Source organism: Tachypleus tridentatus, chromosome 9 (assembly GCF_004210375.1).
Source record: "Tachypleus tridentatus isolate NWPU-2018 chromosome 9, ASM421037v1, whole genome shotgun sequence".
Lineage (NCBI taxonomy): Eukaryota > Metazoa > Arthropoda > Merostomata > Xiphosura > Limulidae > Tachypleus > Tachypleus tridentatus.
The window spans coordinates 56,374,620-56,389,001 of NC_134833.1; the positions used below are offsets into that span (position 1 = coordinate 56,374,620).

Consider the following 14,382-nt stretch of genomic DNA (forward strand, 5'->3'; position numbering starts at 1 on the left):
TTTCGATCATTTTAGGTCATCTTTAGGTTTCAAATTTCAGTTCATCTTTTACTTCAAGTGGGTTTCTCAACATCTCAAACTATAAATAGACAATTACCTCCTATCAATTAACTTACATATATCCGTTACAAAGGTTCTTTTTATCAATTAAATTGTATACCTGTTAGCAACTTTGTTTCAACCAAACTACATATGTCTGTTAGAAAAGTACTTTCTACCAATCAAACTGTATATATGTATATATATATCTGTTCGACATGTACGTTTTATCACTCAAACTATATATATCTGTTAGACATATACTTTTTATCAATTAAAATGTATATATATATATATACATATATATCCTAGAAAGTTACTTTGTATCAATATATGTATATATCTATTAGACAGGTATTTTGTGTTAATCAGAATATATATATATATATCTGTTACACAGTCACCTTTTGTCAACTAAACTATATATATCTGTTAGGCAGGTCCTTTGTATCAATCAAACTATACATATATATATCTTTCACAGATACTTAATATCAAATTCTACATATCTGATAAAAAAAGTACTTTTTATCTACTAAATCTGCAACACAGATACTTTTCATCAATTGGACTATATATTTGTTGGACACGTATTTTCTATCAAGCAAACTATATATGAATCATATATTTACTTTTATCAACTAAACTATATATATCTGTTACACAGGCACTTTGTATCAATTAAGTTATGTATATCTGTTAGTCAGGAGCTTCTTATGAATCAAATTTTATATATCTGTTAAAAGTTACATTGTAACAAGCAACAATACATATATGTTAGACAGGTACTTTCTCTCAATTAACCTATATAACTCTTATCCAGAAACTTTGTATCAATCAAACTATATATATCTGTTAGACAGGGACTTTGTATCAATTAAACGATACATATCTGTTGGAAATTTACCTTCTATGAATCAACCTTTTTTTCAGAAAATACTTTATATCAATCAAACTATATATATCTCTCACAAAGGTACTTTATATCAAACTATATATCTGTCAGACAGATACTTAGTATCAACTAAACTATATATATCTGTTAGACAGGCATTTTTTATCAACTGAACTACATATCTGTATCTCAGGACGGCTGGTATGGGTATTAACACTTTTACCAAAATAAAGCAGGGAACAACGTTACGACCTCCTTAGATCATCTTCAGGTTTCAACTTTGAGTTCATCTTTTACTTCAAGTGGGTTTCTCATCATCACAAGCTACTATATATCTGTTAGACAGTTACCTGGTATCCATTAAATTGTATGTATATCTATCAGGAAGGTATTTTTCAAGTTAACTATATATCTGTTAAACAGGAACTTTGTATCAATCAAATTAAATATATCTTTTACACAAATACTTTTTTCAATTAAATTGTGTATCTGTTAGAAAGATAATTTTTATCATTCACTATATATGTCTGTTAGATGGATACTTTCTATCAATCAAACTACATATATATCTGTTAGACAGGTACTTTTTATCAATTAAACCATATATCAGTTAGATAGGTACTTTGTATCAATCAAACTATATATATCTCTCTTAGGAAGGTGCATTGTATTAATCAAACTGTATACATATCTATTAGACAGGTTCTTTGTATCAATCAAACTATATATCTATTAGACAGGTAATTTGTATCAATCAAACTATACATATCTGCTAAACAGGTACTTTGTATCAATCAAACTATATATATATCTGTTAGACAGGTATTTTGCGTCTACTTTTCGGTCTTCTTGTGAGATTCATTACTTGGGTTTTGGCTGTATAATTTTGACATATTTTATCTTTACAACATGGCGTACACTTCGATTGGAAAACCATGACATATATTAACAGTCTAATATAGCATTTCATCTGCATAGCGATGACGATAGTATGTTAATCAATATAACACGGAAATTCTGCTTTTTTATTGTGTTTTCACCGCTTCCCATTCACTTACTGATACCAACTCAAAAAGTGACTTCCTTACAACGTTTCGATCCAATAGAATTAGCATTAGTCTCCTATAACTTTGAACAAATATTAAAACCCGTCATTTTGATAACTTTATAAGAGTCACGTCAGTTTTTACAATCATTCCTATAACACGCTAAGAGTAAGAGGAAATATCTTGACCTCTGTATAGTACTTTTCTAAGTCCACAATATTAATGATGCCAAAAAAGAAAAGAAAAATACTGATTAATTTATTCTGACTTCTTGAAACATAAGCTGTTGGGAGTTTAAATCCTGTCTCAAGGAATATAAGTTTGTTTTTATTTGTTTGTTCCGAAAAAAAAACCTAACCCGACATCTGTAAAATAAGACCAACTTAAGCCTATTAGGTCATGAGATTATACCTGCAGCAATGTAATATTCTTAGCTTTCAAGTAGTTTGGTTGTCTTTCGCAATGAACACAAAGTCTTCAGTCTTTCTCTAATTTTTATTTTTTCACTTTAAATCCCGTCCAATTTGTTTGTTTGTTTTTTTGAATTTCGCACAAAGCTACTCGAGAGCTATCTGTGCTAGCCGTCCCTAATTTAGCAGTGTAAGACTAGAGGGAAGGCAGCTAGTCATCACCACCCACCGCCAACTCTTGGGCTACTCTTTTACCAACAAATAGTGGGATTGATCGTCACATTATAACGCCCCCACGGCTGAAAGAGCGAGCATGTTTGGCGCGACGGGGATGCGATCCCGCGACCCTCAGATTACGAGTCGCACGCCTCAACACGCTTGGCCATGCCAGGCCCATAATGTGAACCCCGTCCAATTTAAATCCAATGTAAGAAATAAACACAAATGTGCATAATTTGGCTAGCTTAACCAAAAAAAAAATATATTTCTATATGACTAAAAAGGTCTACATTCCTGAAGTGCCATGGTTATTGGATACCTTATTTTCCAAATAATTATCAAAAACATTTAAATAATCAAAATTTTGGAACAAAAAGCTCGAGATATTTAAGTACAAGTATTTAGCACTTTCAAAATTATACCATCTAGCTGTCATTTGCTACTAAATTGAGGAATACTTTCCTCCCAATAGCTCAATAATAAGACTGAAGGCTAATAACGCTAAAACCGGGTTTCGACACAGCAGGGGTAGCCATTGTGTTGCTTTGTGATTAACAACAGGTTAATAATCTATCTGTACATCCATGTAATCTCGTCATACGAATGCACCAAATGTAAATATTGGCTGTCACTAATAACGAACCTTTAAGTATTATTAGGTTACATTTCTTCATGTATATCTTTGTGAAGAATTAGTGAGATCCGTATACCCCATAATATAACATTCCAGTACTTTTGATGTAGCTTAGATCATTCAGTTTATTTTTGACGTTTAAGTTTTCACACACTTTCCATGAAAGTTTTCTGTGTTGTACTGAAAGGCCATATCTGTAAAATTAAACTGGAAATAACTTTTTCATTTACTCAGACGTGGGAATGCGGGTTATTCTTTTTCCTTCGTCAATCAGAGCTCGAGTTATTCTTTTATCATTCAGTACACAAATTACTTTTCTCTTTTATCATCAGTACACGTTATTATTATATTTTATCAGTCAGTGCACGAGTTATTAGTTTCTTGTATCAGTCACTACGCGAGTTATTACTATATTTTATCACTCAGTACACAAACTATTATTATTTTTTTATCAATTAGCACGCGAGTTACTATTCTATTTAATCAAACAGCAAATGTTTTCTTCTAAATAAAGGTAAAGTAAGTTATTTCACAGTTATCTTACATACAATTGGAACAAATAAGTACATGAATTATGTTTAAATGTGTTAAACTACAGTTTTGGAACAAATAAGTACATGAATTATGTTTTAAATGTGTTAAACTATAATTTCTTAAACCTTATTCAGATGCGATTGTTAACGTTCAACCTCTAGCGAAGCTTAGATATGTTGATTATTGAAATCTCTGAATTTTTTGTAGCGTGCTTAAAAATAAGAGGGAATTAAATAATTGCAATTATTTTATCAAAGTACCGCCAGGGTCGCTGCAAGTCGAAATTACATGTAGTGGTTAATCCCTGTTTCTACTAATCGGCTTATCGCCTTGTTTGATAAAAAACTATATATTACATTTTTCCCAACAAATTAACTCCCATAGGCATTATTAACAGGAGATAAATAATTAGTGGATTCATGTAGATTAGCTTTAAAATTTTAAAATTTTTAGGTCTTAAACGCTGTTTTCATAAAGTAAGAAGTAAATATACTGAAAGTAAATGTGATATTGATATGACATCGCTGCTTAACACTACGTCGTTGATGGTTTTGTTCGTATCCTACTTTATTGATCAAAAACAAAGACTATGTAAGATTTGTTACTTTTTGGAGAGAAAAACTATTGCTTTTCTTCGCACTTGTTCTTTTGAATTTTTGTTCTCTTATTTCTCTTACTTGAGTAACACTTGGAAATCCAGACACAAAATCTGTTCGTGGCTATGTTGTTTTAAGGAATTATAGTCATTCTTTGTTGTAATTTGATATTTTTTGGAACGTCAATGTAAAAGTACATAGCTGTATCAATGTAAAAATTATATTTAATATTTTTCAAAAGCCTATTTAACTTTAACATCTAAGATTCAATCGTATAATTTGTACAACATTACCAACCTGTCTGGATACACCTTGGTTTATACGTTTTACCAGGAACAGGGTAAATTTCCACCAACAACCAGCTTTAGAATTTAAGGTTTAGAGGGTAAAATCACTAATCCCAAATACCATTGTTGGAATCTAAATTTGTAAGACTGGGAAGAGTGTATAATCCCACTAACTCCAAAACCTTAAATCCAAACTAGTAAAAGGTGTAAAACACAACCAATCACAAGAACCTTGCTACTAGCTGGAAGAAATATATAATCCCACTAAGTCTAAATCCATATATTTAAAATGGAAAATTTCACTTCTCCCACTCTTTAGTAGAATATGAAAAATTCCAAGTTCCACCACAACCTTAGCTTCCAATTCAGAGATAACGAAAACCCAATATTAACCCAATAATTTTAACATATGTCGAAGAGAAGTGTGATAAACATGACAGCCTTCAACTCTTAACATCTAATAAATTAAGAACGTAGCTTCTAGGTAATAGAAACTATGCTGTACCCCGTACCTCTTGCTAGTAGAAGCTTCAAATTATTTTTCTGGCATTGAAATTCCTGTTCTTTTCAGATGTGTTTGTAAAACACTCAGGGCAGATCATGATCCATATTCAATTCATTGCGTAGAAAAATATAGCAAGCTTTGATGGAATAAACTGACGTTTTTATGGTCTTTTGTTCCAATAGGTCCGCCAACCATCAAGGCAAAAAATGTACAGTATGGAGAGTTGGGAAAAAAAGTTGAAGTAGAATGTAGTATCTATTCAGTACCAAGTCCTGCTAAGATAACGTGGACCAAAAACACTCAGGTAAGTATCCTAGTCAAAGAAGAAAGAACCTAAATAAACAAACCTTGTCGGTAATTATCTTAGAAACACAATTAAATACAATTTGCTTTTTTTGCCGTAATTCATTTCTAAGCATTGAAAATAATTTCATTAAGTGGCAAAATATATGAGTTACAAAATTCATATTTAAATATTTAAAAACTGTGCATGAATGTCTGTTTTCAGCTACAATCTTTTATTTGCTGAATTTTACTTGCACGAGTTTTAGTTTTCTTACAAAAATGAAATTTGAAATTTTATATTGTAACTATAAACATTGTTATAGAGTCGTACAAATGTCCTTTTGTTTAAAAAGTATTCTGACGTTTTCCTCATATTTGTTTTGCAGCAGAGCTTAGTTTTCTCGGCATGGCACAGGAATTAAAGCTCTCGAATGGCAATCTGAGGGTCGCGAGTTCGAAGTTCAAAAAACGTACTCGCTCTTTTCTTCATTGGGGGTTATAAAGTGATGGTCAATCGCGCTATTTGTTGGTAAAGATTAACCCCAGAGTTGGTGGTGGGTGATTTTGACTAGCTGCTTTTCCTTTAGTCAATTACTTCTAAATCAAGGACGGCTAGTGCGGATAACCTTTGATTATCTTTGCGTGTAATTGAACAAGCTAAACGCTTATTGTCTTTTTTTCCATTCTACAGGTGGTAGAAGTTGACAACACTCATGGATATGAAATCGTGACACAACCCCTAACGGATGGTGTTCGAAACCTTCTTATAATTCACAATGCTGAAAAAGGAGACTTTGGCATGTACAACTGTACAGTCTGGAATGACTTTGGGCATGACAGCATGTTAATATTGTTGAAACGGAAAGGTTAGATCTCCTTACAATTATACAAAATTATTAACAGCGACTTACAACCATTAATCTTTGCGACAGTAAAAAACTAACAAAGTCTTCCAATTGCACTTATCTTTGAACCAAAATCATATTAACTAATATTCCTGCTCCAAAGTCTTTCAATTAGGTGGGTTGAAGGCGATTAAAGATGCCCTTAGGTTCGAGAGATGTCAAGCCAGATTCGAATTTGTGTAACAGCACAAAATAATAACTGCACTTTTAACTGTAGCTGTGACAGTCAATTCCTTGGCGTAGATGATGAGTGGATACTGCCTAAGGGCTGTATTTCTTCTGGTCAGTAGTTTAAAATTTGACTGCGATTCACTCTTTTGGTAACTTTGCTAAAAATACAAATTGATTTTAATGTATGCAACCGTTGTGTTATGATTGAAAGTATTATAAAGACACTAATCAACCAACTTATCGTGAATTTTCCTTCTAAAGAACTGCTTTATATTCAAAATTATGTCTTATTTATAAGGAGTATTATCTCTAAACAGTGGCTAAGAGGCAACTCTGAATTTTTTAATGCTAAAAATATGATTTTGATACCAGTGTTGTGCACACCCAGATAATCCGTTGTGGAATTTTGTGTTTGATAATTACAGACACAATAGTGTATTATATGTAATTATTTTAGCTTAACTCAAAACCAAAATTCTAAAAGTGTTTTATTAAATTCACCATTCAAATATTAAAATATCTTATGTTTAAAGACTGTGTATTTGTTACAGTTATGAAACACATATTTATAGTTGTGTAGTGTATGTAAATAACAAAAGAGAAGTTTCAGCTGTAATTATTATGTCTGTTATCAAAGCTGTGATGATAAAGATTTTTCCATCACTTGATTAATTTAATGTTCCCCACTCTCTTGAAAAACAATTTGGAGTTAGAAAGTCCTGTGACGTTTGAAATGATCTATGAAAATATTCACGCTTTTGTTTTAAAACAACAATAACTTTAAAGGCTATTAAACCTTGCAAATGTATATATCTTCTAGAGCACGGTAACTTTAACCATTTAGAAATGGTAGTAACTGTTTCTTTATTGGAAAACTAAAGGCTTACTATTAGGAAGAAAACGCAGTATCTCTTGAAGCTCATTTGTAATTTATGAATTTCTGTGAATTCAGCTTTTAATTCTTTGCGCTCACAAGAGGCTTAGAGCAGAGACTTCGAACAAAAGCCCAATATAAAATTTGTATATTATGTATTTGTGGTTAAGCTACTCCGGCTATATACCGCCTCAAGTAATTTTGAGCTACTGATCAGAAAGAAGGTAGCCAAACAACACTAACCATAAACCACACAAAATGCTTGAAAGTCACTCTTATAACGCACTTAATTTCAAAACGAGGGGAGAGAATATATTGTGGTATCGTGAGGATTCGATATCGGCTCAAAATCCAGAACTCTCACAACAGTCCAGCCTGCACGGTCCAGTGCACAATAATACCTAAAAAAAAAAAGAGGTAAAAAATATAAATACTCAGTCGACATTTAGTCTATGTTTAAAAATCTCTGAAGATATTAGTTTGTTTTAAAACATTTTTTTCCTGAAGCATAAGATTGATAGTTCTTCATCTCACTTATCAGTACCTCAACATTTAACGTGTCTAAATAGAACTCCCTGGAGTACAAAGTGTGTTTTTTATTTTCTAATCTTCAGAGCGTGGGATTCACCCATATAGCCTCATAAATAACGTTTTATGGTGGGCGGAAGAATAATGCATTTACTTAAAGTATTTTAACTGGTTTTGAAATGCAAATCCACTTTTAATAATGCCAAAACTTTCTTTTTTCATTAAGAAATCTAGACTTTATATTTCCGTAATGGTGAGTGAGTAGATGAAACGAGTAAATGCTCTCAATCACTAGATATATTCTTTAAAGCTTGTGATGATAGCTATCAAGTAGATAAATGTCTAATATTCAGTGTGATTTTTTTCCCTCCCGTAGAGCACATACCTACTTTAATTGTAATCGCAGGAGTTATTGGGGGAGTGTTTCTCGTCGTTTCTGTGACGATTGTTGTAATCCTATGTCTTCGCAAGAAATCACTTTCTAAAGGTAACTAGAGGTAGAAAGACTTGAGTAAATGAGAAAGAATGGAAAATAAACACTGAGAGAAATAAAGACAAACTGACCGAAAGAAACAGAAAAGTAGACACAAAGAGATGGCTAAACCAATAAAAACAAACAGAAAAGTAGACACAAAGAGATGGCTAAACCAATAAAAACAAACAGAAAAGTAGACACAAAGAGATGGCTAAACCAATAAAAACAAACAGAAAAGTAGACACAAAGAGATGGCTAAACCAATAAAATCAAACGGAAAAGTAAACACAAAGAGATGGCTAAACCAATAAAAATAAACGGAAAAGTAGACACAAAGAGATGGCTAAACCAATAAAAACAAACGGAAAAGTAGACACAAAGAGATGGCTAAACCAATAAAAACAAACAGAAAAGTAGACACAAAGAGATGGCTAAACCAATAAAAACAAACAGAAAAGTAGACACAAAGAGATGACTAAACCAATAAAAGCAAACAGAAAAGTAGACACAAAGAGATGGTTAAACCAATAAAAACAAACAGAAAAGTGGACACAAAGAGATGGCTAAACCAATAAAAACAAACAGAAAAGTAGGCACAAAGAGATGGCTAAACCAATAAAATCAAACGGAAAAGTAAACACAAAGAGATGGCTAAACCAATAAAAACAAACGGAAAAGTAGACACAAAGAGATGGCTAAACCAATAAAAACAAACGGAAAAGTAGACACAAAGAGATGGCTAAACCAATAAAAACAAACAGAAAAGTAGACACAAAGAGATGGCTAAACCAATAAAAACAAACAGAAAAGTAGACACAAAGAGATGACTAAACCAATAAAAGCAAACAGAAAAGTAGACACAAAGAGATGGCTAAACCAATAAAAACAAACAGAAAGACAAAGAGTGAAAGAGAGACAAAAGCAAAAACAGAGCACAAAGATAAAGATAAATAGGGAGAGAGATAAAGATAATTGACAGAAACAAACAGAAAGACAGAGGATAATAAAGAGAGAGAGGGGCAGACAGGAATACACAGAAAGATAGTCAAGTTATACAAAATCAGAGAGACACAAGGTGATAAAAAGTTCAATAAACAAACAAAAAGGCAGAGGGATACGAGATGAAAATAGACAACGAAGAGGGATATAGAGAAACCAACCGAGATGTAACTAAACAGACAAACAAACAGATACATATTGAACAAACACTCTCACACACGGTATAAAAACTGTAATAATTTTTAATATTCGTATTATAATATGAATTATTAGAGACTTCAAAGAGATAAGTTTTCCTTGGAAATTATACCTCACTGTCACCATATCATACTTTAATATTGTTATATTTTGATTTATATTACTTATATTATCAATATCCAATCATTTTAACGTAGATGCACACCATCCATCCGAGAATTTGTTTTTGTATTTTACACATATCTTGTATCATAGGAAAAGAATTTGGATCTGAAAAGCAAGGAAAACCGTCAGACACCGTATCTTCTCGGGAATCGGACATTGAAATTCGCACAAACTCGCCATTACCGAACGACAACGATCAAAGTTGGGATGACACAAGCGACAAAACTCACAAAGAAATACATGGCTATTACAACTATACAAAGGACTATTCCGAATCGAGCCTTCCTTCCAGTGTGGTAAGGATATAATATGTTACAAATAACTTCTTAAGATAAGAGTTCTCGCTTATTTCCCATGGACTGAAGTTTCAGATTAAGGACTTATGAAGATCATTTACTCTAGAACTAAAGTTATAAATCTAAAACAAAGGGTTTATTATTAACTATAGATTATAGTTATATTCACACCAAGCACAATATCTAAATGTTGAAATTAGGAGCTAATAGACCGTTCTTTTCATGTTGTTTTTTTCAATTTATTCTTTTATCATTTCTATAAACACGAAATTTTTATATGTTTAGCTACTTAGATCTGTGATAAAATTAAGAGAAATATCTTTTTTTTATTCAGATTTACGTATTATAATATCCAACTGTCATTTAGTCAAAAACATATTTAACAAAATAACTTTTATAACGTACATGCAACAAGACTCACTTTAATATGTTATCCCACGTATTAGCACTTCCCGACCCACTTGCATGTGTCACACCACGTTTTAAAACTTCCCGACTCAACTGAATATGTCACCATACGTATTAAAACTTTCCTAGCCACTTTAATATTCCACCACCTGCACAAAACTTCCCGATCTACTTGTATATGTCATCCTACATATTAAAACTTCCTGACTCAATTGAATATGTTACCCCATGTATCAAGACTTCACAACTCAATTAGATATGTCAACACACGTTTTAAAACTTCTCGACGCACTTTAATGTGTCACCCTACGTATTAAAACTACACAACTCGTATAAATATGTCACTCGTGTTTTAAAATTTCAACATAGTTCTCCTTATTCATCAAATGAATAAACCTAATTTAACCGTGACTTTGTTCATGACAAAACATGAATTTCTGTGATAAAAAATGACCTAGTCTATTCCTCTATACGCTACTCCTACTGCAGTACACTAGTTTCGCCGAATCTAAGGTTCATCAATACTGCCTTAAAGAGCAAAACAAATAAACAAAAAAGGCCTCATATGTGGTGGAACTAGCAGCCTGTCAAACCTTCACAATTAATTATACATTGTTATTCAGCGGACTGATTGGTTATTTATGTGTGAATTTTGCCACCACATGAATTATAATGAATAAAATGTGGGGTAGAGGCTTGATTTACTCTCTGATTAGCTACTTCTTCTGGAGTGAATTATTAGTTTATGCGAAGTCTCGATTTGTCGATGTAGTTTGAAAGATTGAAATAAATAAATGGAAAAGTGGAAGAATCAGGAAATTATTTGATTTTGATGTAAAATAACGTACATAGTTATACATTAACTACAACTTAACAATCGGGTAGTTTACACCCGTTTAAACAAGAGTATTAAACATTTCTGGTTTTACTTTGTATTCAAACTGATTAAGGACTTTCATCTATCATTATTGCATCTATTTATATTGACCCGTTAGTCACTTACAAAATCTGTCTATAGGTCCATTTCAAGTTTACTGAGCTAGCTTTTATTTTTCTACCTTTTCAGGTCCATCTACTTATCTGTCTATCTATATGTTTTTCCCAAACTTTCTAAGCTTTATTGTCTTTAAAAACTTCAAGTTACTTTCAAAATTAAAAAAATTCCATTATTTCAAAATGGCCTTGAAAACAACTATAAACTAAGTACATTCATTATCTGAACCATTCTAATTGTATCACAGATGTTCTACGTCACAAGATTATTAACAAGCAAATGATATTCAATTATTTCATAATGTTCGGTAGATAAATATAACAAAATAACTAATTACTTTTTAACATGTTTGTTTTTTGTTTGTTTGTTTGTTTGTTTTTTGGAATTTCGCACAAAGCTACTCAAGGGCTATCTGTGCTAGCCGTCCCTAATTTAGCAGTGTAAGACTAGAGGGAAGGCAGCTAGTCATCACCACCCACCGCCAACTCTTTTACCAACGAATAGCGGGATTGATCGTCACATTATAACGCCCCCACGACTGGGAGGGCGAGCAAATTTGGCGCGACCGGGATGCGAACCCGCGACCCTCAGATTACGAGTCGCACGCCTTAACACGCTTGGCAATGCCGGGCCATTTTAACATGTTCAATTTCAATTTTCTTCTTACTTAAGAAATCGATATTCTTTGATATATTAACTCATAAATAAAATGTTATGTGCCTTTAAAACTTAATGCTATTATAGATCTCTTTTTTTTAATATGTTCAGAAGAATTTGTTGACAAAGTTAACTGTTTTCAGAAAAGTCAAAGCTCGAACGGATATGGTCCTTACATAGACTATAGAAGAGAGTTTTCAGAAAGGAACCCTGGAATTTCGAGTCAACCATTTTACTACTTGGGTGACACCAGTTTCCATGGTAATCGACATCAGGTGGATTATTCTAACTCATATATTGGGAACTCACATCCAGACCTTCTTCTTCCACAAAGAACCCACCTCAGCTCTCGAGACAGAATGTACAACCCAATATTTTCTCCCAAACACTATATCACTGCTCATTCTATAACAGACTCCGTAGCAACGAATGTGTGATGACCCTGAAGAGTAGTTGTATGTTAGCATATTGCAATCTTCGAGTGGAAGCTAAAGACCGAAACATTTTATTGTACCAAACCCTGCATAAAGTATGTGGTGGTGAAGATAGTTCTTCTATGAATAACTCACTTAAAATAATCAGGGCACATGATTTATAATATACAGCTCATAATTTAAAGCTTACTCTAATTATTCTGATGTTTTTTGTTTGTTTTTTAATTAGGAATTCTTTTAACGATTTTGACATACAACTAAATACCAGCTGTTCCAAGCACGTTTCATAATATATATTATTCTTTATCAATTTTTGAATGTTATTCAATCAGATTTCAGCGTAAACTTGGTGGGTGCCAATATTATGAGGTAAAGTTGTTTCGGTCTGAAAACACCCTACCTATTTTCCTTCGAGGTTTAAACAGTACCTTTAAAATATTATATCTGTAAATATTTTTAATTTCGGTTCTTAGTGACAAACGTACAGTTATTCGTGATTAATAAATAATAAGTTTTAATACCTTTACAACGTACAATTAATTGTTCACTACACTTAACAAGGCCGATAGTATTAACATTACTTGCAAAATGTCTAAGCATTTTCACTTAACGTGAATAGCCTAAGGAAATAATATAGTTAGGAAATCAAACATAAACTTTCATATGAATCATTAGTTGAAGTAAAGAGCCACTATACTTATTGTTACACTAGTCTTACACATTGGTGGTATTTATTTAGTTGATCCTTCCACACAAGTGAAAACTACTTATATTCTTCAGAATATTTTGCTAGAGATTAACATAATTATTGCTTCAAAGATGTCTGTAAAGCGTTTCACTGAAGTTTTCGAACGTCATCCTTTAAGGACTCATTGAACAATGATTTGACTAAATATAAACTTAGTTTTGTTACATAACTCATTAATGAAGAATGGTTAGTTAACTCATACATTAAACCTCATAAGATTGAAACGTTTCGACAGCTCACCAAGAAAAAAGAACTTTCTTGTTAACAGTGTTGATTAAAAGTGAAGATCAAATTATTTTGAAAAACAGAAAATGTTTCTTCGTCGTGTTTATAGTGAAAATTGTAGCCATTCATGAAATGCCTCGTATTTAAACTTCGTACTATGATTTAGTTTTACTCTTAGAACACTATGCTGTATTTGCGCTTTTAATGTGTGCTGTGTTAAAATGTGTATCTAAAAGTGTGTTTAAAATCAAAATTGACTTCTATAGCTCAATGTAAATTCAAAAACGTGTGTGGTTTCCGTTACTTAATACCAGTCATGCAACGTCACTAGAGTCTAGGTATAGTGGAACTGAAACAAAGATCTAGCATCAACAGCCCTAAATGGATCCGAAACGTTTGATTACAGCACTTCCAGGCGTTTCGTTTCCCTACTACGATGAATGGTAACTACTCAACCCAGACAGCTGTTTGTGTAGACACTGAACAAATATATAGAAGCCTAAAAATACCGTTGACCCCTTTGTTGTGTGTTTATTATACAACCACCAAATGTAAAGTTAATAAAAATCTATGAAATATTTCACCCGCTTCTTTATTCATTATAAGCAAATTGTCTAACACTATTTATTGCCATCTTTTTATTATTAACTGTAAAAATATATATTCAAGCTGTTCAAAGTACTAAAGAAATAAATGAACTGCAAATAAAAAAGAATATTCTGAGCCAACTGGTGAGAAAAGTGTTAACTAAGATAACTACGAAAATCTTGCATAAATTGATTGGCAGGAAACTACTACTTGTCTTCTGGATTACTTGTTAAAGGATAAAAAACGAATAAGGTAACAAAATTATCC

The 14,382-nt window shown here is 32.2% G+C and overlaps 1 protein-coding gene across 3 annotated transcripts in view; it reads left to right on the forward strand.

The window, feature by feature from the left end:
* Window positions 1–14,105, forward strand: part of LOC143225278 (irregular chiasm C-roughest protein-like) — a 133,520-nt gene extending 119,415 nt beyond the window's left edge. For all 3 annotated transcript variants that reach the window (XM_076454380.1, XM_076454381.1, XM_076454382.1), the window contains exons 10-14: window positions 5,348–5,469; window positions 6,142–6,316; window positions 8,305–8,415; window positions 9,856–10,061; window positions 12,264–14,105. In XM_076454380.1, the coding sequence (XP_076310495.1) occupies window positions 5,348–5,469; window positions 6,142–6,316; window positions 8,305–8,415; window positions 9,856–10,061; window positions 12,264–12,557 (908 nt within the window). In that variant the 3' untranslated portion in view covers window positions 12,558–14,105. The remainder of the gene's footprint in view (window positions 1–5,347; window positions 5,470–6,141; window positions 6,317–8,304; window positions 8,416–9,855; window positions 10,062–12,263) is intronic.
* The last annotated feature ends 277 nt before the right edge of the window (window positions 14,106–14,382 follow it).